This window comes from Coregonus lavaretus (genome assembly GCF_964263955.1).
Source record: "Coregonus lavaretus genome assembly, chromosome: 37".
NCBI classification, from domain to species: domain Eukaryota; kingdom Metazoa; phylum Chordata; class Actinopteri; order Salmoniformes; family Salmonidae; genus Coregonus; species Coregonus lavaretus.
In genome coordinates, this window is record NC_140024.1 from 2,968,633 (window position 1) to 2,995,221 (window position 26,589).

Genomic DNA, 26,589 nt, shown 5'->3' on the forward strand with positions numbered 1-26,589 from the left:
ATTTGTGGTCTGTCCCTGGGATGTAGTGCAGGGGGATTAATGTGTGTGTGTGTGTCTGTGTCTGTCTGTGTGTGTGTGTGTGTGTGTGTGTGTGTGTGTGTGTGTGTGTGTGTGTGTGTGTGTGTGTGTGTGTGTGTGTGTGTGTGTGTGTGTGTGTGTGTGTGTGTGTGTGTGTGTGTTTGTGTGTGCTTGTGTCTTTGCTTGACTGTGTGTATCTGCTGGTATGAATTTCTCAAATGTTTTTCTGTCTACACCTGCAGTTTGTCCGTAGACATTGAGATTCACCCTGTATTGACATTAATTGAAAAGGAACTGAACCCAAACCCTCTTACAGAGTGAGGTTGCCCATTCCAATAACCTTTCCATGAATTAACCTCTTAAGGATCGGACCCTTTTTTTCAATTTTCGCCTAAAATGACATACCCAAATCTAACTGCCTGTAGCTCAGGACCTGAAGCAAGGATATGTATATTCTTGATACCATTTGAAAGGAAACACTTTGAAGTGGAAATGTTAAATTAATGTTAATATAACACATTATATCTAGTAAAAGATAATACAAACCAAAAATGTTTTTGGGCCCATCATCTTTGAAATACAAGAGAAAGGCCACAATATAATCCGTGGTCCTCTGTAGCTCAGCTGGTAGAGCACGGCGCTTGTAACGCCAGGGTAGTGGGTTTGATCCCCGGGACCACCCATACGTACAATTGTATGCACGCATGACTGTAAGTCGCTTTGGATAAAAGTGTCTGCTAAATGGCATATTATTATTATATTATTATAATATTGCAGTTTAGGCGCAATTTAGAATATGGCCACTTGATGGCAGCAGGGCGTGTGCAAAGTTTCAGATTGATCCAGTGAAGCATTGCAATACTGGACTATTTTGTATCAAGTCTGCCCAAATGTGCCAAATTGGTCAATTGATACATTTGCAAGTACATAACTATAGAGAACATACAAAAAATGATATGGTAATACAAAATGTAAGTTTACACACTCCCAGGAATGTCATACATTTACATTTTTACATTTTAGTCATTTAGCAGACGCTCTTATCCAGCAACTTACAGTTAGTGAGTGCATACTTTTTTCATACTGGCCCCCCGTGGGAATCGAACCCACAACCCTGGCGTTGCAAGCGCCATGCTCTACCAACTGAGCTACAGGAGGGTGGATCATGATACATGGTGGATCATTAGCTTATACATTAACTTTCATAGATCTAGCTGGCCGGGCGGGGTGGGTGTGGAGCCAGAGACAGCAGTGGTTCAAACTGTAGAACCCAGTTCCTACATTTGAATATAAAAATGGATTTTATCAAACAAAACTATGCTACATTTTATCTCTGGGACCCTTAGGATGACAAATCAGAGCAAGATTACTGAATGTAAGTACATTATTTACCTTCAGAGATGAATGTATCAAACCAGTTTTTTGTTGTTGTGCACTCTCCTCAAACAATAGCATGGTATTTTTTCACTGTAATAGCTACTGTAAATTGGACAGTGCAGTTAGATTAACAAGAATGTAAGCTTTCTGCCCATATAAGACATGTCTATGTCCTGGAAAGTTTGCTGTTACTTACAACAGTCATGCTAATCACATAAGCGCACGTTAGCTCAACCATCCCGTATACGGGACACCGATCCCGTAAAGGTTAAGTAAAGGAAAGATGGAGTGATGAATTTTTTTAAGTATTCAAATAGGGCCACCAAAAAGATGACAGCAAAGATTCAATAACGTTACTTTCACCGATTAAATCATGTTGGATCAATGATTACACAAGGAAAGGAGGAAATTAAGAATGAAGGAATTCAAACAGGTTCTTCATCTATCAGTGAAACCCTGATTATGTCCATCTGTCTAGACCGGAACGTTCCGTATGGTGTCGGAGGAGGAGCAGGCCATGAGGTCCAAACTGGAGCATCTGACTGTGAAGGACCACGGGCCTGTGTTTGGACCCTGTCCCAAACTGCCTGTACACACAATACAGAAGGTAATACCTATAACACCTTAAAAATCCTATTGTTGTTTATGACATTTTCAATCCCAATAAAATATGTATTATAAAAAACAACGTATTGCCTGCACATACACTCAGTGGCCAGTTTATTATGTACACCCATCTAGTACCAGGTCGAACCCGCTTTGCCTCCAGAACAGCCTGAATTCTTCGGGGCATGGACACGTTGCTCAATTGGTATCAAGGGATCTAACGTGTGCCAGGAAAACATTCCCCACACCATTACACCACCGGCACCAGCCTGTACCATTGACACCAGGCAGGATGAGGCCATGAACTCATGCTGCTTACGCCAAATCCTGACTCTGCCATCAGCATGACGCTACAGGAACCAGGATTTGTCGGACCAGGCAATGTTTTTTCACTCCTCAATTATCCAGTGTTGGTGATCGCATGCCCACTAGAGCCGCTTCTTCTTGTATTTAGCTGAAAGGAGTGGAAGCCGGTGTGGTCGCCTGCTGCAATAGCCCATCCGTGACAAGGACCAATGAATTGTGCGTTCCGAGATGCCATTGTGCGCACCACCATTATTTGCTTGTTTGTGACCCGCCTCTTAGCTTGCACGATTCTTGCCATTCTCCTTCGACCTCTCTCATCAATGAGCTGTTTTCACCCACAGGACTGCCGCTGACTGGATGTTTTTGTTTGTCGCACCATTCTCGGTAAACCCTAGACACTGTCGTGCGTGAAAAGCCCAGGAGGCTGGCCATTTCTGAGATACTGGAACCAGCTTGCCTGGCACCGACAATTATACCACGCTCAAAGTCGCTTAGGTCACTAGTTTTGCCAATTCTAACATTCAATCAAACAGTAACTGAATGCCTCGATGCCTGTCTGCCTGCTTTATATAGCAATCCACGGCCACATGAGGAGTGAACCATTTTCGTGAATGGCGTGGTGTACCTAATAAACTGGCCACTGAGTGTATGTAATCAATGTTAGCAATATCATTACCCGTGATTGTGGTTTGTGACAGGTTATGTCTCGCTAAGGGAGCAATATAGCATTGTTGAATACCGAAACAATTGCAGCTAAAAGTATCCTCCCTCTGTCAGTAAGGACACTGTCATCTTTGTTTTTGCCAATTGAGGGTGTTTTCACACTTTCAGTCCATTTCAGACAATATTTGTGAACTCAGTGCAGTTAGCTTAATTTTTTTGTGCAGTGTGAATGCTCCAAAGGAACTCAGATCCCTCAAAAGAGCCCCCGAAGTGAATCGAACTGAGACCATCTCGAGAGGTGGTCTGAGTTCAGTTTGCTTGAATTCCGCGGTCCGGTTCCCTTTTTTAGGGCAATGTGAACACAAAGCTCTCCAGGTTCGCTTGTCATTATTCCTGCACCACACATTAGGCTACTGCAACACAGTTTCCCCTGCCATAACCCCTCACATTGGTGCCACAAAAGAGAGAAGATGATGATGAGCAGGTTCACAGAAAATATTTGCTGTTTTTGAATATTTATTAGCGATTGTCAAGGATGCACTGAAATACAAAAATATCTGTGGAGTTTTGTACCGACACGATGTTCAGATTATTTGTTTGCAATATGTGATCTACAGGCTAAGAGAGCTTCATGAACAGTTTATTTCATTGTGGGCTTTGAATAGTGTGAGAAGAAAACAAAATATTTCAGATTTTTATTTGGATTTCATGTAATGGACATACACAAAATAGTCCAAATTGGTGAAGTGAAATGAAAAAAATAACTTGTTTCAAAATATTCTAAAAAACAAATACCGGAAAAGTGGTGCGTGCATATGTATTCACCCCCTTTGCTATGAAGCCCCTAAATAAGATCTGGTGCAACCAATTACCTTCAGAAGTCACATAATTAGTTACATAAAGTCCACCTGTGTGCAATCTAAGTGTCACATGATCTCAGTATATATACACCTGTTCTGAAAGGCCCCAGAGTCTGCAACACCACTAAGCAAGGGGCACCACCAAGCAAGCGGCACCATGAAGACCAAGGAGCTCTCCAAACAGGTCAGGGACAAAGCTGTGGAGAAGTACAGATCAGGGTTGGGTTATAAAAAAATATACGAAACATTGAACATCCCACGGAGCACCATTAAATCCATAATTAAAAATTGGAAAGAATATGGCACCACAACAAACCTGCCAAGAGAGGGCCGCCCACCAAAACTCATGGACCAGGCAAGGAGGGCATTAATCAGAGAGGCAACAAAGAGACCAAAGATAACCCTGAAGAAGCTGCAAAGCCCCACAGCGGAGATTGGAGTATCTGTCCATAGGACCACTTTAAGCTGTACACTCCACAGAGCTGGGCTTTACGGAAGAGTGGCCAGAAAAAAGCCATTGCTTAAATATAAAAATAAGCAAACACGTTTGGTGTTCACCAAAAGCCATGTGGGAGACTCCCCAAACATATGGAAGAAGGTACTCTGGTCAGATGAGACTAAAATTGAGCTTTTTGGCCATCAAGGAAAATGTCTGGCACAAACCCAACACCTCTCAACACCCAGACAACACCATCCGATGTTTTTCATCAGCAGGGACTGGGAGACTGGTCAGAATTGAAGGAATGATGGATGGCGCTAAATACAGGGAAATTCTTGAGGGAAAGCTGTTTCAGTCTTCCAGAGATTTGAGACTGGGATGGAGGTTCACCTTCCAGCAGGACAATGACCCTAAGCATACTGCTAAAGCAACACTTGAGTGGTTTAAGGGGAAACATTTAAATGTCTTGGAATGGCCTAGTCAAAGCCCAGACCTCAATCCAATTGAGAATCTGTGGTATGACTTAAAGTTTGCTGTACACCAGCAGAACCCATCCAACTTGAAGGAGCTGGAGCAGTTTTGCCTTGAAGAATGGGCAAAAATCCCAGTGGCTAGATGTGCCAAGCTTATAGAGACATACAGTTGAAGTCGGAAGTTTACATACACCTTAGCCAAATACATTTAAACTCAGTTTTTCACAATTCCTGACATTTAATCCTAGTAAAAAATCCCTGTTAGGATCACCACTTTATTTTAAGAATGAGAAATGTCAGAATAATAGTAGAGAGAATGATTTATTTCAGCTTTTATTTCTTTCATCACATTCCCAGTGGGTCAGAAGTTTACATACACTCAATTAGTATTTGGTAGCGTTGCCTTTCAATTGTTTAACTTGGGTCAAACGTTTCGTGTAGACTTCCACAAGCTTCCCACAATAAGTTGGGTGAATTTTGGCCCATTCCTCCTGACAGAGCTGGTGTAACTGAATCAGGTTTGTAGGCCTCCTTGCTCGCACATGCTTTTTCAGTTCTGCCCACAGATTTTCTATAGGATTGAGGTCAGGGCTTTGTGATGGCCACTCCAATACCTTGACTTTGTTGTCCTTAAGCCATTTTGCCACAACTTTGGAAGTATGCTTGGGGTCATTGTCCATTTGGAAGACCCATTTGAGACCAAGCTTTAACTTACTGACTGATGTCTTGAGATGTTGCTTCAATATATCCACATAATTTTCCTTCGTCATGATGCCATTTATTTTGTGAAGTGCACCAGTCCCTCCTGCATCAAAGCACCCCCACGGCATGATGCTGCCACCCCCATGCTTCACGGTTGGGATGGTGTTCTTCGGCTTGCAAGGATCCCTCTTTTTCCTCCAAACATAAAGATGGTTATTATGGCCAAACAGTTTTATTTTTGTTTCATCAGACCAGAGGACATTTCTCCAAAAAGTGCGATTTTTGTCCCCATGTGCAGTTGCAAAATGTAGTCTGTCTTTTTTATGGCGGTTTTGGAGCAGTAGGTTCTTCCTTGCTGAGCGGCCTTTCAGGTTATGTCGATATAGGACTCGTTTTACTGTGGATATAGATACTTTTGTACGTTTTTCCTCCAGCATCTTCACAAGGTCCTTTGCTGTTGTTCTGGGATTGATTTGCACTTTTCGCACCAAAGTACATTCATCTCTAGGAGACAGAACGCGTCTCCCTCCTGAGTGGTATGACGGCTGCATGGTCCCATGGTGTTATACTTGCGTACTATTGTTTGTACAGATGAACGTGGTACCTTCAGGCATTTGGAAATTGCTCCTAAGGATGAACCAGATTTGTGGAGGTCTACAATTTTTTTTCTGAGGTCTTGGCTGATTTCTGTTGATTTTCCCATGATGTTAAGCAAAGAGGCACTGAGTTTGAAGGTAGGCCTTAAAATACATCCACAGGTGCACCTCCAATTGCCTCAAATGATGTCAATTAGCCTATCAGAAGTTTCTAAAGTCATGACATCATTTTCTGGAATTTTCCAAGCTGTTTAATGGCACAGTCAACTTAGTGTATGTAAACTTCTGACCCACTGGAATTGTGATACAGTGAATTATAAACAATTGTTGGAAAACTTACTTGTGTCATGGACAAAGTAGATGTCCTAACCGACTTGCCAAAACGATAGTTTGTTAACAAGAAATTTGTGGAGTGGTTGAAAAACTAGTTTTAATGACTCCAACCTAAGTGTTTGTAATATTCCAACTTCAACTGTACCCCAAGAGACTTGCAGCTGTAATTGCTGCAAAAGGTGGCTCTACAAAGTATTGACTTTGGCGGTGAATAGTTATGTATGCTCAAGTTTTCTGTTTTTTTGTCTTATTTCTTGTTTGTTTCACAAAAAAAAATATTTTGCATCTTCAAAGTGGTAGGCATGTTGTGTAAATCAAATGATACAAACCCCAAAAAAATCAATTTTAATTCCAGGTTGTAAGGCAACAAAATAGGAAAAATGCCAAGGGGTGTGAATACTTTAGCTATTAGCTTCCAAAATGTAAGTAGGTATATTTAGCTGTCCCTTTGTAAAAACCCAGAGTGCATTGAGTGAATGTTGGAAAATGATCTTGGTTCCTTTCTAAACATAGCAATGTGAATGCAAAGAGGACTCAGACCACAAAATAGGTGAACTGAACTGGCAAAAGAGTTGAGTCCTCATTCAAAGAAGAGGGCAGTGTGAATACAAAGAGAACTGAGTTATTTTGCTATTTATTTTACCCCAGACTGAGATTGGTTCTTTTAAAGAGTACTATATGTGAAAACACCCTGAGTTACAGCAAGAGTTGCGCCTGTTCCTTCCAAATGAGATTCACTCGTGTCTCTTCCAGGCGAAGGATGAACTCAACGAGACGGAAGAAAGGAGAGTGTCGTCTCTGAAGGAGCTTAGGGCCATGATGAAAGAAAAGGCGGGAGAGGGGGATGACCTGGCTAAGACGGTGCAGGAGCGCTTCGGGGACAAACCAGACTCCCTGCTGCTGCGCTTCATCAGAGCCCGCAAGTTTGACGTGGCCAGAGCCCACGAGCTCCTGAAGGGTGAGTGGGAAAGGCTATAGTAAGAGTAGGTGTGCAAAAATACCAGTAACATTCCCCAAATTTTCCATTAATCCTGGTTGGAGGATATTCTGCTGATTTCTTCCTGATTCTGGAATCTTCCAATCACGATTTCTGGAAAAACTGCATAAGAGGTAGAGGGGGTGCCTACTCTGTGTACACTCTTAGAAATAAAGGGTTCCAAAAGGGTTCTTCGGCTGTCACCATAGGAGAACCCTTTTTGGTTCTAGGGAGAACCCTTTTTGGTTCCACGTAGAACCCTTTTGGGTTTAATGTAGAACCCTCTGTGGAAAGGGTCCTACCTGGAACCAAAAGGGTTCTACCTGGAACCAAAAAGGGTTCTTCAAAGGGTTCTCCTATGGGGACAGCTGAATAATCCATTTAGGTTCTAGGGATGCATGTTTTCTGCATGATGCTCCTTTTAATAATAATAATAATATGCCATTTAGCAGACGCTTTTATCCAAAGCGACTTACAGTCGTGCATGCATACATTTTTGTGTATGGGTGGTCCCGGGGATCGAACCCACTACCTTGGCGTTACAAGCGCCGTGCTCTACCAGCTGAGCTACAGAGGACCACTCAATGGCCGGAAGGATCAGACTAGTTCAATCCATCCATCAGGAGTGAATTGGTCAGTTGGGCTGGTCCATTTTCAGCCCAGTGGGCCTGTCTGACTTGATCATTATCTGGCTAATAATGGAGGCCTCAAGGACAAATATTGGCTGGTGTGGAGGCCTCAAAGGAAAAAAAATGCCATCCATCCATCCACCCACCCACAAATCTATCCGTTAATCTCTCCCTCCCACCATCCATCCACTCACCCACCAACCCATCCATCCATTTAATCAAGCTGGGGTAAATGATCAATCAATTAATCAAAGAATTGTAGAGAAGAATATTGGGGAGACATCATATTCATCATATGTAGTGTTGTTGTCATCATCTTCACCCTGATGTGTGTTCAGATGAAATAGCATCTCTCTGTCCCACACTGCATATTGTACCTCTGGTCTCCCATGCTTTCTCTGCCATAAACATTGTGTAATAGATTGAGTAATTTAGTGCCAAATCTCTTTTGTGCTCTGTTTTGAGTCTCTGAAGCCTGCTCATCACTAAGACAGAGAGAATACTGTTCATTCATTGTGGACTTAGTTGTTTTCAAAGTCCCCTGGACAAAGGAGCTCTTTTATACACAAATAGGGCAGAAAGTCTGTTAAGCCTATACGCCTGCAGTGTTCTGCTGGGAACAGAGACAGAGACGGGCTGTGCTTTCATCCCTCCTCTTCCTCTCTTTCACACACCCACACACAACCATATACATGCACACACACACATACACACACAGACGTGTACACTTATGTGCACACACACACACACACACACACACACACACACCTGGCTATAAACATGCTACGGAGACATGCAAATAAACACACGTCTCTTACAGCGGACTGCGCTAAAGAGGTGAAATGAGTTAGTTGTAACTTTTATTGCATTATACTATGATTATGTAACACACACATGATTTCCTTGTGGGTTCAATGTGAGAGAGGAATGCACTTGTTCTCTGGAGTTAATTGGTGGTCCAGTATAAAGGGATATGGTGAGGCACACACACACCGTGAGGATAATTGGTTCTGCAGTATGAAGGGGCTAGGGCAGGAGAGGAGAGGTGGGGGAAACACTGGTGTTATTGTCTTTGCTCACCATGTGAAAGCACAGCAACAAATGTTTACAATTGCGAACTGTCCTAAATACTAGTGGTGGGGCTTATGCTGCTTTTTGTTGAGAAAAAGACATCAGCGAGGGGCCAAAGCTGTATACAGAGCCCACAGCACACTCGCCCTCTATGCACTTTACACTCTTAGATGTAAAGGTGCCTGGAATAACCTTTTGGGTTGCCACACCTGCGGAACCTTTCTAGTTTAAAAAGGTTCCTTGAGGAACCCCTCTGAAAAGGGTATTTGAGGAACCCCTGTGTAAAGGTTCAAACCGGAACCTTTTTGTGATGGGAGGGGTTACATTTTGAACCTTAAAAAAATATATTGTAGAGGTGGCAGCCGTGGCTTACCGTTAAATCAAAATGCACTCCTTCAATATAAAGTTGTTTTTGACGAAAATGAAAACGTGTCAGTTTGTCACTTTCACGAGGTTGGAGTAATAAGATGTTCAACTACTTAAGACATTGGCTCGAATCTAGGTTGTGCCATTCGATTTCGAGAAAATTAACAACTAAGAAATAATTGTTCACTTCTTTCACTGACTTCTCAAACCCCGGCCTGGTCTGTTTGGTCTGTTTCGCAAGCGTTCCCAGAAGTCTAGCGATGTTGCGTCTCTGGGTTTAGAAACTGTGATTATACAGTTCATGCGAAAATATTCGGATCTGGTAAAAGGCCGACATTGGTAAAAAAAATACAATTTGTATAGAAATGGAGGCACAAAGTACCAATAGCCTATGATTAAAGGGACTGCATGGGAATGTATTATTAGGCTCTCACCATCAAGTCACAAAATTATCAGCTTTCTTATTAGCCTCTTTCTATCGCAATTTATACGTGGTGGAGAGTAACAATTCCAGACAGAATAACCTACAGTTTGTTGGCAAACTCCAAGGTCCTATGATAATAGCCTACGAGTTTCGTGCGCAACGACATCCCTGTGTTTTCCGAGACATTACAGTTTGACAGGTGCTGCTTGCAGTTAGAGCAAGAAAACAAGAACTGATTTGATGAATTGATACTTATAATCAAGTACTGTGCACATATTTCATATGAATGGACTACATTGAAAACGTTTTGGAAATGGCAAGTTTACTATCTCATCCATGAATGCATCTCAAGTGCAAGTGCGCTGTTCAGCAGCTCATGTCAGCAGGATGGGCGGCCTTTTCATTAGGAGGGGACGTCTACCGTGGATGTAAAATAATGATTATGATAACACTTCCTCAATTTAAATATTATGTGGACACATACATTTCGCAGCCAAGCACAAGATATCAGTGTAGTCTTTTATCATCTTGTCACGCCCTGGCCTTGAGAGCCCAGTTGTCTTTAGTTGGTTTGGTCAGGGTGTGAATTTCTATGTGTATATGTAGTTTTGTATATCTATGTTGGCCGGGTGTGGTTCCCAATCAGAGGCAGCTGTCGATCGTTGTCTCTGATTGGGGATCATACTTAGGCAGCCTGGTTGCCTACCTTAGTTGTGGGATCTTATTTGTGTTCCTGTTAGGCTTGTTGTGTATACCCCATAGGACTTCACGTTTTCTTTGTTTTGTTATTTTTGTCAAGTGTTTATTCGTCTTAATAAACATGTACGCATACCACGCTGCACCTTGGTCTGACCCGTCTCTCAACGACCGTGACACATCTAGACATGATGATGAAATATCTTCATGCCTAGAATAAAAACCTCCAGGCTTCCATCATAAGACTCAATTAAATGAAAGAAAAATAATTACAGGGGGCAGTTTGGAAAAACGAATGCCGTTTCGAAACATCCTTGCTTTCTTTGTTAAATGTTACTAGACACTGCTTTAAATCAAGCAGACAATAGCAGACGACCAACATCAATTTAGGGATATTGACTAATTGTCCCGCTGATGGCCAATCAGGTGTCAATGGGGGCTCTAAAAGTATTCAGATGATTGATTATATTTAATCTTTCAGAACATTAAAATCTAGCCTGCTGGTCAATCAGCACACAGTTGTCTGGACACTTTCCTATCTGTGCAGGTCAGTCACATTCCGCCTTCTTATCATATCGGAAAAAATGCAACTGGTATCCTATTAATAGCCTACAGGCAGACTTTACATATTGGTGCCAATCACTAGTAGCCTAATACTCCTCCAATCGATGGAGTCTGGAGAGATTTGGTGTGCTGCTGACAAGTTCAAGGCAATTCCTATTCAACATATGCGGTTTGAGTCTACTTTTCAAGGAAATATTGTAGGCCTAGTTTTATTATTGATAATTAGATTCTAGAGCAAATTGAAAGAAAATTATTACAAAGTTAAAATAACATATCTTTTGGTTTCTTTGTTTCTTCTAGGCTATTGAATATGTGCACGTTTTTTCTTTATTAATAAAATGTTAGTAGGCTAGTACATTTTTCAAGTAATCCGCCCAACCCTGTTTTATTTTGTCTACAAGGAAGGCAACGGAAGAAGCCATTGCAGCTCACTGAGTAAACCAAACATTAGGAACACCTTCCTAATATTGAATTGCACCCACTTTTGCCCTCAGAACAGCCTCAAGTTGTCTAGATGTCCTTTGGGTGGTGGACCATTCTTGATACACACGGGAAACTGTTGAGCGTGAAAAACCCAGCAGCATTGCAGTTTTTGACACAAACCAGTGCACCTGGCACCTACTACTGTTCAAAAGCACTTCAATCTTTTGTAGTGTCCATTCACCATCTGAATGGCACACATACACAATCCATGTCTCAATTGTCTCAAGGCTTAAAAAGTATTCTTTAACCTGTCTCCTCCCATTCATCTACACTGATCTAAGTAGATTTAACAAGTGACATCAATAAGGGATCATAGCTTTCACCTGGATTCACCTGGTCAGTCTATGCCATGGAAAGAGCAGGTGTTCTTAATGTTTTGTATACTCAGTGCAGTATAGGCTCTTTTCAGACAGGTTTAAACAACCAACCGTGTGTGTGCGCGCGTGCTCGGCTGAAAGAGTCGCTTCTTCTGCAGCATTCTCTGTAAAATATAACGCTTTGCGGTGGTGCTTCGGTGCTGCTTGGAGCATAGGGGTGTCAGCCTTATGAACTGTACTGACCTCATGTGTTCTTCAAAAAGGACTTCATTCATCTGAATTTGCAGGTGTTAGGAGTAGTTAAACCATTGACCCCATTTGCTGGGGTTTTCAGTCAGGTTAATGTATTCAGTCAGGTTAATGTATGAACTCTTTAGGATTGACCTCATTGGTCGTAGCCTGAGTGCCAGTCTGTTGGTATATAATATATGTACACTTTGTTGCCTAAATTCCTCTGTCTGTATTCTGTCTCTAAATGTTGTCTATCACTAGCAGCACCATATCACCAAGTAAAATTCTGAGTATGTGTAAATGTACTTCTGATTCTGTTTATTCTATCATGCTAACTCCATGTCACTCATTGTCATGCCAATGTTGGCTTCAAACTGACACCAATGGAGTAGGCAAGAGCCCAAACAGATCTGGGAACAGGCTACATTGGTGGTGTTAGGGCAATGTTAATATGTGCTCTTCAAGAGGAACCTCATTGATTTCATATCTGTGGCTGTTTCTGCACAGGTTATGTGCGCTTTAGGAGGGACTACCCTGAGCTGTTTGAGAACCTAACCCCTGAGGCAGTCCGCAGCACCATCGAGGCGGGCTACCCTGTGGTCCTGCCCAGCAGGGACAAGTACGGCCGTGTAGTGATCCTCTTCAACATCGAGAACTGGGACCTGGAGGAGGTCACCTTCGATGAGGTAGAGTATACAAACTACGGCTGCAAAATTCCAGATTTTTTTTGTAGTTTTTTTTATTTATTTTAGAAATCCCGATTGGAGGGAATCCTCCAACTGGGATTTCTGAAAATCCTGGTAACTTTGGGAAAGTTTCCAAAATGTTGTAATCCTCATCCAAACCCACAGAGCAGACTGGTTCTGTATTATCTGTTCTGTGTAGCCAATTTTGTCCTCATGTCCACAGCACCAGAGGCGGGCTACCCAGGGGCTATACAAACAGACTGGCACTCAGACTACCACCAATGAGGCCAATCCTAAAGAGTTCATATTTTGGGCCTGACAATTTAAAAAAACAGAGAGGTGTTATAGAAGATCTGGACTACCAGGAAAAGCTTACCTCACAAACTGAAAGCCAAAAGCACTTAGCTACTTCATTTGCCACACTGCAGTTTCTCTTTGAACAAACATTCAAACCTTATGAATCTCTCTCCTTTCTCCCTCTTCCTCCTCTCTCTCTCCCACTCTGTATTAGACCCTGCGAGCATACTGTGTGATCCTGGAGAAGTTGTTGGAGAATGAGGAGACCCAGATCAATGGTTTTGTCCTGATAGAGAACTTTAAGGGTTTCACCATGCAGCACGCCTCTGGCATCAAACCCACTGAGCTCAAGAAGATGGTGGACATGATGCAGGTCAGAGGAGCAACACACACAAATCAATACACAATGTCAGACTTGAAGGCGGCAACCTCACACAGAAAATAGTTATACCCATAGATTGTTAGTTCTGGATGAAGTTCCGTAAAGGCACAATGTAGCAAGACATTTTGCCACGAAAAAAGAAAATGGGCGTTCTTAATGGGACAGTTCAAGTGGTAACACTTTACGTGACACCCAGCGTCATAACACGTTATGACACGGTCATAACCATGTCATAATATGTCATAACAGCAGACGTTACTTGTCATAACCTGTTATAATATGGTAATAACACTGTCATGACACATATTTAGACCTGTTGTGACATATATTGCCTTATTTTATGGCTGGTTATGACACCTACATAAGAGTGTAAAAACCTACCACACAAGGCAAAACTTTCCATTACACCATAGCCTATGTGTCAACAGTATGTTTATGTTATATATATTATTTCTTTGCCATATTAAATTATCATTGTAATTGCGCACACATTGATGTCAGACATGAACCTAACCCAATGCTCTGTTGCTGGTGACTGGGATGAATGCAGGAGCAGATTTCAGGAGCAGGACAAGACACCCTCTTTATGACTGATGACTGATATAAGGGCCTGTACATGATAGGCCTATCTGGCTTATATGATATGATGGTCATAATGCTTCTTGACAGTGTCATAAAGTGCATTTCTTAGTCCAAGTAAAGTGACACAGGATGGTCATAATGCTTCTTGACAGTGTCATAAAGTGTATTTTCTACAAGTTATTTAAAATATGATTAAAAAAACATTACTGTAAATAATTCATTACAACAACAAAGGATTTAAGAAACAAACTTTTAAACGAAAGGAAACTTCTTGGCAGGGAAAAATCTAATTTGAATAAATGTGGGTTTTGACACTCTTATGTAGGTGTCATAACCAGCCATAAAATAACGCAATATATGTCACAACATGTGTAAATATATGGGTCTTGACAGTGTTATGACCATATTATGACAGGTTATGACAAGTTATGTCAGCTGTTAGGACATATTATGACATGGTTATGACACTGGGTGTCAAGTAAAGTGTTACAGTTCAAGTAGTGCCTATCTGTTTCAGTACATTAAAACAATAATAATAATGAATGCCTTCTGAACAAGGCAAGGCCCTAATCAGACCAGTGGTTATCACGACCATTCGTCCATTCTAACATGACCGTCTAGGAACTACTCAGATCTAATCAGACCAGCCAGTCCAAACAAAACAGAAAAATCAATGTACAGTATGTGATCAGTCCAGCTGTCCCACTCCCCACTAACAGAAAACGAAGACCACTCAATGTGATTACTGATACTATTTGTATTATGTGGTTCAGCATTCTTTTCAGAATGTCTCTCTGGATGTGCTAAATGTGCTTATTGCCTAAGTGAGTCTGACCCAGCCTGTGTTGGTCTCTATGTTGTATGCACTGCAGGACTCATTCCCGGCCCGTTTCAAGGCAATCCACGTGACCCACCAGCCCTGGTACTTCACCACCACTTACAACGTGGTCAAACCATTCATGAAGAGCAAGCTGCTGGAGAGGGTAAGAAGGAGGAGGAAGAAGTGGGGGAGTTGAAGGGTATGAATAGAGGTGCAAGGGGATGGTGGCAGAGGGTGAGCGGGAGGAAAAGGAGAATGGCAGAAGGGATGGGGTATGTTAAAGGAGGGAGAAGGGCAGCAGGAGATGCAAATAGCCTGTGTGCCAGTCTGATTTAAACATTTTAGCAGACGCTCTTATCTAGAGTGACTTACAGGAGTAATCAGGGTTGTGCCTTGCTCAAGGGCACATCGACAGATTTTTCACCTAGCTGGCTCGGGGATTCGAACCAGCAACCTTTTGGTTACTGGCCCAATGGTCTTAATCGCTAGGCTACATGGCGCTAAGCTACCTGTTTCTCCTTCAGGCTCCTCCATTGTCTTGTTTGGCAAGGTTTGTGCACTCTAGCTTAGCTTCCAACAAGATCTCAGCATTAGGGAACATAATCAATGTATTTGGCGTAATAGTTTTTCTGTAGTTCCATACAGATACCAGATATTTATTTATTTATTTGACATTTTGCAGGATGCAGGTGTACAAATATATATTTTTAAATACTTCGAAACAAAAATAATATGGCAACTACTTTCTAATAATAATAACAACAACTAAATAATAATAAACAAATAAACAGTAATAGTTTTTCCCTCATTAAAATGCAAATCAATTTCTAACATTTTTGACATGCGTTTTTCTGGATTTTTTTGTTGTTATTCTGTCTCTCACTGTTCAAATTAACCTACCATTAAAATTATAGACTGATCATGTCTTTGTCAGTGGGCAAACGTACAAAATCGTACAAAATCAGCAGGGGATCAAATACTTTTTTCCCTCACTGTAGATGTTCTGTGTGAGCTAGGTTGATTGCTTTTTTATGAAGAGTGGCTGGAAGAACAAGCCGTGTTCGTCTCAGAATGATGTTTGCTTATGCATTGATTGTTAGTTCATGTCTCATGCGAAAGAGTGCTTTTAATGTTTGCAAATCAGCATCTTCTGTGTCACGTGCTGAATCTTGCCAGGTTCCTGTGGACAATAGGCACCTTCTGTAGAGCTGAGTTTTTCTTTGTTTCTTCTTACACCTCTTCTAGAGTCATCGCTTTGAGAACTGTGTTGTCAATGATGAAGTTCAAATATTCTTCTGCCATCCGAGAGGTTTTTTGTGGTGTTTCCCCTGCGATGGGATGTCTTGACATGTAGTCGGCAGGGTTGTCTTTACCGGCTTTGTACTTCACAGTTTAGCTGTAGGGTTGTAGTCTCAGTCTCCATCGCTCAAGTCGTGCTGGGGTTGTGGCTTTTGGGTTGTTGAAGATAAGCTCTAGTGGTTTATGGTCTGTGATGACCGTGAAGTGAGCTTCTCTCTCGGTTTGTGAGTAGCGCTGTTCAACCTCTGAAAGCGCTCGGCTGGCATATGTGATAATATGGGCATCTTTGTCACTTGTAGGGTTGTGCTGACTTAGTATGGCACCTAAACCAACTTGGCTAACAGTGTTGACTTCTTTGCTGGGTTAAAGTAGGCTGTAGTTGTGTGCTGCATCAGACGTGTTCTTAATAGTTTTTTTAATTGCAGACTGGTGCTGTGGTCCCCATGACCAGGTGTGATCTTTTCTTGTGAGCTCGCGAAGAGGCTGTGCAGTTGTTGCGAAGTCTGGGATGAATCGTGAGCAATATTGTATCATACTCAGTAGACTGCGAACTTCTGAGACATTTTGAGGTGTTGGGAATGCCTTGCAGCACTTGCTGTATTGCATTTTGAAACACCTCGGCAGCTGAATTTATGCCAAAGTTCAGTCTGGTGTATCTCCAGAGGCCAGTATGTGTAGTGAAGTTTGTGATATACCTTGAGTCTGGATGTAACTCAAACTGGTGGTATCCAGCATTAATATCTAACTTGGAGAACACCACTGCTCCATTCAGATCATGGATGAGGTCATCAACCGTTGGTGTGATGTGTCGTTCACGTTGTATTGCTGACAGACACAGACACAAACTTTATCAGGCGTCTTGGGTTTTGGTGTGACCACTATTGGGGATACTCATGGCGTTGGCCCACTGATTTTTTCGATGATGTCTTGGCTTTGTAGTCTGTCAAGCTCCTGTTGAACTTTTTCTCTCATGTGAAAAGGAATCCTCCTGTGTGGTTGTACTGCTGGTTGCACTGTGTCATCAATGTGCAGCTTCATTTGAAAGTCTTTGAGTTTTCCTATGCCTTGGAAGAGGTCCTGGTGTTCGTTGGTGAGCTTGCTTATGAATGAACCATCAGCTGGTTCACTTGGAGTGGACAGAGAGTTTATTATTTTCAGAAGTCCAAGTTCTGTTGCTGTCTGACAGCTAAGTAGTGAGCCAGAGTCACCTTTGATTACATAGAAAGTGGTATCCACCATGTTAGTCTTGGAGTGGACTGGTGCTGTGAATTTTCATAATGGTAACTTGAATGTGTGGTTGCGATGGTTTCTGTAGTGTACACACAACATACACATAATCATCATCATCAGAGCTTGGGGAGGTGTCTTGTTTTTGTGTCTTTTTGTCATCTTGTGACTGCACTTTATGTTCACTACATTACACTGACCTAGTGAGATTTACATGGCGGAGGCTCAATCAAGCTAGTTGTCTTGATTACTTTCTTATGTCATTCTCGATAAAGTGTTGATAGGGGACAGAATGCGGTCAAATAATTGGCATATATATTACTCTTACAGAATTTCCACGTGGACGAGGATATTGGAAATGTAATAAAGCCTATTGGATGCATAGCGCATAGAATTAAAAAGGTATTTTTTGGATATTATTCATCCTAATCAGGCAGGTTTTTTAAATGGACGATACATTGGAGATAATATAAGACAAGTACTGGGAAACCAGGCCTGGTATTCATAGCTGACTTTGAAAAGGCTTTTGATGAAGTACGACTGGAATTTGTATATAAATGCCTGGATTATTTCAATTTTGAAGAATTGCTTATAAAATTGGTTAAAGTTATGTTAAGGAACCCTAGGTGTAAAATAGTAAATAATGGCTACTTCTCAGAAATTATTAAACTGTCAAGAGGAGTAAAACAAGGTTGTCCACTGTCGGCATTTCTATTTATTATGGCCATCGAAATGTTAGCTATTAAAATCAGATCCAACAGTAATATCAAGGGGTTAGAAATCAAGGGCTTAAAAACAAAGGTGGCATTGTACGCTGATGATTCATACTTTCTTTTAAATCCACAATTTGGATTCCTCCACAGCCTCAAAGAGGATCTAGATACTTTTTTAACCTCTCTGGATTACAACCAAATTATTGGATCATAAACATTACCGTGTAGTTTACCAATAAAATGGTCTGACGGTGATGTGGACACACATTTCCCGAAAGAAAGAAATTATCTTGTTAAAATACATTTTTATAGAAAGTTAGCAAAAATAGATAAGATTTTGCTACCATGTAAAGGAAAAGACCTGTCTATTTTTGGAAAAATCACCCTGATTATCTCTTTAGTATTATCCCAGTTTACCTATTTGCTTATGGTCTTGCCTACTCCTAAACAGCCCTATTTATATAATTAATATGAATTTGGATGGCAGAAATGATTAAATATTAAAGCATTAGACCTCTCACTAAAGGCGTCAGTCATACAAAAGTTATATTTAAATCCAAACTGGTTCTCTAGCAGATTAGTAAGAATGGTCTCACTCCATGTACAAGAATGTCATTTTTCCCTTTATTCAGATTATAACCTCTCACTTTTGGTTATTTGAAAATGAAATAATCTCCAAAATATCGCTATTTTTAAAACAAGCCATAAAAAGTTGGTTGCAATTTCAGTTGAATCCACCAGAAAAGACAGAACAAATAATACAACAATTCTTGTGGTTAAACTCAAATATACTAAATAAAATAATGATTAATTTTTTTAGTAAAGGTTGAATCTTTGTAAATTATATCATAAATAGGACTGGTGGAGTTATGTCACACATGCAGCCAACAAAAATATATGGAAATGTCTGCTCTACCCAAAATTACAACCATCTAATTGCAGCATTACCGCAAAAATGAAAGAGGCAAGTGGAAGGGGGAAAAAGTAAGGAACTGTTCTGTTGGCCCTGCATTAAAGGTCAAAATTGGTTAAAGAAAATTGTGATAAATAAAAAAGTATAGCAGTTTCATTTAAGGACCAAAAAATTGACAGCTGTGCCATATAATTTAAATTGCAAAATAGTTGAGAAGAGAATTTTGATGTAACGATTCCATGGCACATGGTTTATGAACTGATATGCAAAACAACACCGGATTCAGAACGTATAATTTTTCTATTTAAATTATTATACAAAATTCTTGCAACCAATATAATGGTAAATATATGGGGGATACAACCATCCCACCTAAGCAGTTTTTGGGCGCAGGTCCAGGAATGGTTGAAGAAGTGCAACATTTACCTGGAGCTAATTCTGCAGGTATCACTACTGGGTGATTTGAAAAGTCATAGAAAATCGATCAATAAAATAATAATACTTTTAGCAAAAAAATGTATCTTTAATTTACAATCTGTAGAAAATATGAGAATAGAAATGTTAAGAACAGTTAAAAATATAAATCAAACTGTATGGGCTTCAGGATAGGGTTAAAAACAAACAAAAGATAACTATTGTAAAATACATTGTGTCCGTAAAATGTATATAGTATGTACAGTTGAAGTCGGAAGTTTACATACACTTAGGTTGGAGTCATTAAAACTCGTTTTTCAAACACTCCACAAATTTCTTGTTAACAAACTATATATTTGGCAAGTCGGTTAGGACATCTACTTTGTGCATGACACAAGTAATTTTACCAACAATTGTTTACAAACAGATTATTTCACTTATAAATTCACTGTATCACAATTCCAGTGGGTCAGAAGTTTACATACACTAAGTTTAAACAGCTTGGAAAATTCCCAAAAATGATGTCATGGCTTTAGAAGCTTCTGATAGGCTAATTGACATAATTTGAGTCAATTGGAGGTGTACCTGTGGATGTATTTCAAGGCCTACATTCGAACTCAGTGCGTCTGTGCTTGACATCATGGGAAAATCAAAAGAAATCAGCCAAGACCTCAGAAAGAAAATTGTAGACCTCCACAAGTCTGAGATGAACGTACTTTGTTGCGAAAAGTGCATAACAATTCCAGAACAACAGCAAAGGACCTTGTGAAGATGCTGGAGGAAACAGGTACAAAAGTATCTATATCCACAGTAAAAAAGAGTCCTATTTCGACATAACCTGAAAGGCCGCTCAGCAAGGAAGAAGACACTGCTCCAAAACAGCCATAAAAGGCCAGACTACGGTTTGCAACTGCACATGGGGACAAAGATCATACTTTTTGGAGAAATGTCCTCTGGTCTGATTAAACAAAAATATAACTGTTTGGCCATAATGACCATCGTTATGTTTGGAGGAAAAAGGGGGATCCTTGCAAGCCGAAGAACACCATCCCAACCGTGAAGCACGGGGGTGGCAGCATCATGTTGTGGGGGTGCTTTGATGCAGGAGGGACTGGTGCACTTCACAAAATAGATGGCATCATGAGGAAGGAAAATGATGTGGATATATTGAAACAACATCTCAAAACATCAGTCAGGAAGTTAAAGCTTGGTCGCAAATGGGTCTTCCAAATGGACAATGACCCCAAGCATACTTCCAAAGTTGTGGCAAAATGGCTTAAGGACAACAAAGTCAAGGTATTAGAGTGGCCATCACAAAGCCCTGACCTCAATCCTATAGAACATTTGTGGGCAGAACTGAAAAAGCGTGTGCGAGCAAGGAGGCCTACAAACCTGACTCAGTTACTCCAGCTCTGTCAGGAGGAATGGGCCAAAATTCACCCAACTTATTGTGGGAAGCTTGTGGAAGGCTACCCAAAACGTTTCACCCAAGTTAAACAATTTAAAGGCAATGCTACCAAATACTAATTGAGTGTCTGTAAACGTCTGACCCACTGGGAATATGATGAAAGAAATAAAAGCTGAAATAAATAATTCTCTCTACTATTATTCTGACATTTCACATTCTTAAAATAAAGTGGTGATCCTAACTGACCTACGACAGGGAATTTTTACTAGGGTTAAATGTCAGGAATTGTGGAAAACTGAGTTTAAATGTATTTGGCTAAGGTGTATGTAAACTTCCGACTTCAACTGTATAAGGTGGAAGTAGAAGCCTAAGTGTTGTTGTCCATTAGTTTACTCCAATTAGGGGAGGGGTGGTAGGGTCAGGGGAAAATAATTAAGGAAAATATATTTTAAAAATATATGTATATACAGTGAGGGAAAAAAGTATTGGATCCCCTGCTGATTTTGTGCGTTTCACCACTGACAAAGACATGATCAGTCTATAATTTTAATGGTAGGTTTATTTGAACAGTGAGAGACAGAATAACAACAAATACATTCAGAAAAATGCATGTAAAATTTTTTATAAATTGATTTGCGGGAAATAAGTATTTGACCCCTCTGCAAAACATGACTTAGTACTTGGTGGCAAAACCCTTGTTGGCAATCACAGAGGTCAGACGTTTCTTGTAGTTGGCCACCAGGTTTGCACACATCTCAGGAGGGATTTTGTTCCACTCCTCTTTGCAGATCTTCTCCAAGTCATTAAGGTTTCGAGGCTGACGTTTGGCAACTCGAACCTTCAGCTCCCTCCAAAGATTGTCTATGGGATTAAGGTCTGGAGACTGGCTAGGCCACTCCAGGACCTTAATGTGCTTCTTCTTGAGCCACTCCTTTGGTGCCTTGGCCGTGTGTTTTGGGTCATTGTCATTGTGGAATACCCATCCACGACCCATTTTCAATGCCCTGGCTGAGGGAAGGAGGTTCTCACCCAAGATTTGACGGCACATGGCCCCGTCCATCGTCCCTTTGATGCGGTGAAGTTGTCCTGTCCCCTTAGCAGAAAAACACCCCCAAAGCATAATGTTTCCACCTCCATGTTTGACGGTGGGGATGGTGTTCTTGGGGTCATAGGCAGCATTCCTCCTCCTCCAAACACGGCGAGTTGAGTAGATGCCAAAGAGCTCGATTTTGGTCTCATCTGAGCACAACACTTTCACCCAGTTCTCCTCTGAATCATTCAGATGTTCATTGGCAAACTTCAGACGGCCCTTTATATGTGCTTTCTTGAGCAGGGGGACCTTGCGGACGATGCAGGATTTCAGTCCTTCACGGCGTAGTGTGTTACCAATTGTTTTCTTGGTGACTATGGTCCCAGCTGCCTTGAGATCATTGACAAGATCCTCCTGTGTAGTTCTGGGCTGATTCCTCACCGTTCTCATGATCATTGCAACTCCACGAGGTGAGATCTTGCATGGAGCCCCAGGCCGAGGGAGATTGACAGTTCTTTTGTGTTTCTTCCATTTGCAAATAATCGCACCAACTGTTGTCACCTTCTCACCAAGCTGCTTGGCGATGGTCTCGTAGCCCTTTCCAGCCTTGTGTAGGTCTACAATCTTGTCCCTGACATCCTTGGAGAGCTCTTTGGTCTTGGCCATGGTGGAGAGTTTGGAATCTGATTGATTGATTGCTTCTGTGGACAGGTGTCTTTTATACAGGTAACAAGCTGAGATTAGGAGCACTCCCTTTAAGAGTGTGCTCCTAATCTCAGCTCGTTACCTGTATAAAAGACACCTGGGAGCCAGAAATCTTTCTGATTGAGAGGGGGTCAAATACTTATTTCCCTCATTAAAATGCAAATCAATTTATAACATTTTTGACATGCGTTTTTCTGGATTTTTTTGTTGTTATTCTGTCTCTCACTGTTCAAATAAACCTACCATTAAAATTATAGACTGATTATGTCTTTGTCAGTGGGCAAACGTACAAAATACTTTTTTCCCTCACTGTATATATATATATATACAGTGGGGAAAAAAGTATTTAGTCAGCCACCAATTGTGCAAGTTCTCCCACTTAAAAAGATGAGAGAGGCCTGTAATTTTCATCATAGGTACACGTCAACTATGACAGACAAAATGAGGAAAAAAAATCCAGAAAATCACATTGTAGGATTTTTTATGAATTTATTTGCAAATTATGGTGGAAAATAAGTATTTGGTCAATAACAAAAGTTTCTCAATACTTTGTTATATACCCTTTGTTGGCAATGACACAGGTCAAACGTTTTCTGTAAGTCTTCACAAGGTTTTCACACACTGTTGCTGGTATTTTGGCCCATTCCTCCATGCAGATCTCCTCTAGAGCAGTGATGTTTTGGGGCTGTCGCTGGGCAACACGGACTTTCAACTCCCTCCAAAGATTTTCTATGGGGTTGAGATCTGGAGACTGGCTAGGCCACTCCAGGACCTTGGAATGCTTCTTACGAAGCCTCTCCTTCGTTGCCCGGGCGGTGTGTTTGGGATCATTGTCATGCTGAAAGACCCAGCCACATTTCATCTTCAATGCCCTTGCTGATGGAAGGAGATTTTCACTCAAAATCTCACGATACATGGCCCCATTCATTCTTTCCTTTACACGGATCAGTCGTCCTGGTCCCTTTGCAGAAAAACAGCCCCAAAGCATGATGTTTCCACCCCCATGCTTCACAGTAGGTATGGTGTTCTTTGGATGCAACTCAGCATTCTTTGTCCTCCAAACATGACGAGTTGAGTTTTTACCAAAAAGTTCTATTTTGGTTTCATCTGACCATATGACATTCTCCCAATCCTCTTCTGGATCATCCAAATGCACTCTAGCAAACTTCAGACGGTTCTGGACATGTACTGGCTTAAGCAGGGGGACACGTCTGGCACTGCGGCGTAGTGTGTTACTGATGGTAGGCTTTGTTACTTTGGTCCAAGCTCTCTGCAGGTCATTCACTAGGTCCCCCCGTGTGGTTCTGGGATTTTTGCTCACCGTTCTTGTGATCATTTTGACTCCACGGGGTGAGATCTTGCGTGGAGCCCCAGATCGAGGGAGATTATCAGTGGTCTTTTATGTCTTCCATTTCCTAATAATTGCTCCCACAGTTGATTTCTTCAAACCAAGCTGCTTACCTATTGCAGGTCTACAATTTTGTTTCTGGTGTCTTTTGACAGCTCTTTGGTCTTGGCCATAGTGGAGTTTGGAGTGTGACTGTTTGAGGTTGTGGACAGGTGTCTTTTATACTGATAACAAGTTCAAACAGGTACCATTAATACAGGTAACGAGTGGAGGACAGAGGAGCCTCTTAAAGAAGAAGTTACAGGTCTGTGAGAGCCAGAAATCTTGCTTGTTTGTAGGTGACCAAATACTTATTTTCCACCATAATTTGCAAATAAATTTATTAAAAATCCTACAATGTGATTTTCTGGATTTCTTTCTTCTCAATTTGTCTGTCATAGTTGACGTGTACCTATGATGAAAATTACAGGCCTCTCTCATCTTTTTAAGTGGGAGAACTTGCACAATTGGTGGCTGACTAAATACTTTTCCCCCCACTTTGTATATATATATATATATATATATACACACTACCAGTCAAAGGTTTGGACACACCTACTCATTCAAGGCTTTTTCTTTATAAAAAAAAAAGAAGAAAATTACATTGTAAAATAATAGTGAAGACATCAAAATTATTAAATAACAAATATGGAATCATGTACTAACCAAAAAAGTGTTAAATAAATATATTTGAGATTCTTCAAATAGTCACCCTTTGCCTTAAATAGTAAAAATAAAGAAAAACCCTTGAATGAGTAGGTGTGTCCAAACTTTTGACTGGTAGTGTATATACAGTGCATTCGGAAAGTATTCAGACCCATTGACCTTTTCCACATGTTGTTACGTTACAGCCTTATTCTAAAATGGATTTCCCACAATCAACACACAATACCCCATAATGACAAAGTGAAAACAGAAAATACCTTATTTACATAAGGATTCAGACTCTTTGCTGTGAGACTCGAAATTGAGATCAGGTGCATCCTGTTTCCATTGATCATCATTCAGATGTTTCTACAACTTGATTGGAGTCCAGCTGTGGTAGATTCAATTGATTGGACATGATTTGGAAAGGCACACACCTGTCTATATTAGGTCCCACAGTTGACAGTGCATGTCAGAGCAAAAACTAAGTCATGAGGTCGAAGGAATTGTCCGTAGAGCTCCGAGGCAGGATTGTGTCGAGGCACAGATCTGGGGAAGGGTACCAAAAAATGGCTGCAGCATTGAAGGTCCCCAAGAACACAGTGGCCTCCATCATTCTTAAATGGAAGAAGTTTGGAACCAACAAGATTATTCCTAGAGCTGGCCACCCGGCCAAACTGAGCAATCGGGCGAGAAGGGCCTTGGTCAGGTAGGTTACCAAGAATCCGATGGTCACTCTGACAGAGCTCCAGAGTTCCTCTGTGGAGATGGGGGAACCTTCTAGAAGGACAACCATCTCTGCAGCACTCCACCAATCAGGCCTTCATAGAGTGGCCAGACGGAAGCCACTCCTCAGTAAAAGGCACATGACAGCCCGCTTGGAGTTTACCCAAAGGCACCTAAAGGACTCTCAGGCCATGATAAACAAGATTCACTAGTCTGATGAAACCAAGATTAAACTCTTTGGCCTGAATGCCAAGCGTCACTTCTGGAGGAAACCTGGCACCATCTCTACTGTGAAGCATGGTGGTGGCAGCCTCATGCTGTGGGGATGTTTTTCAGCGGCAGGGACTGGGAGACTAGTCAGGATCGAGGGAAAGATGAATGGAGCAAAGTACAGAGAGACCCTTGATGAAAACATGCTCCAGAGTGCTCAGGACCTCAGACTGGGACTAAGGTTCACCTTCTAACAGGACAATGCCCCTAAGCACATAGCCAAGACATCGCAGGACTGGCTTCGGGACAAGTCTCTGAATTTCCTTGAGTGGCCCAGCCAGAGCCCGGACTTGAACCCGATCAAACATCTCTGGAGAGACCTGAAAATAGCTGTGCAGCAACACTCCCCCTTCCAACCTAAATTTCAATCTGTCCCTTAGCAAAGGATTTCTCAAGCTATTTCTTATTAATGTCATCTTTAATAAGATGACTTTAATTTGACCAATGCATTGAATTAACAGTGTTGATAATATTGTTAATTGAGTCTACTGGGGGCATTGGGTGGTCTGTAAATGTTACCATTCATCAATTATTAAAATAACTACATGAGAAAAAGTAAACCTTCAAAATCTAAAGGGACAATCTCAGGTGAAATCTTCATGGAAAGTAATTTATTGAGGAAATAGGTTACTTCTGCCCCACCTCGAGTGCACCTATCAATTCTATATAACATGTAACCATGAATTTTTTACTCAGTGTGTGAAATGTTGGTATTCAACCATGTCTCTGAAATGGTTAATTATGAATGTGTTGTGCACCTACCTTTTCCTCTCCTCTAATTTTGGTCTGCGGCTCCTCCTCTTGGCAGGTCTTTGTTCACGGTGATGAGTTGGATGGCTACCTGAAGGACTTTGATGCCGACATCCTGCCTACAGACTTCGACGGGAAAGCCCCCATCACTGACTGCAAGGCCATCGCTACCAAGCTGTTTGGATCTGAGGACACAGCGCTCTAA

The 26,589-nt window shown here is 41.3% G+C and overlaps 1 protein-coding gene across 1 annotated transcript; it reads left to right on the top strand.

The window, feature by feature from the left end:
• Window positions 1-1,879: 1,879 nt before the first annotated feature.
• Window positions 1,880-26,589, top strand: LOC311111508 (retinaldehyde-binding protein 1-like; the record flags this gene model as incomplete). Its single annotated transcript, XM_084154244.1, has 6 exons — window positions 1,880-2,002; window positions 7,127-7,331; window positions 12,638-12,816; window positions 13,328-13,486; window positions 14,950-15,060; window positions 26,443-26,589. Exons 1-6 carry the CDS (start codon window positions 1,889-1,891, stop codon window positions 26,587-26,589), a joined length of 915 nt encoding a protein of 304 aa, XP_084010370.1. The 5' UTR covers window positions 1,880-1,888.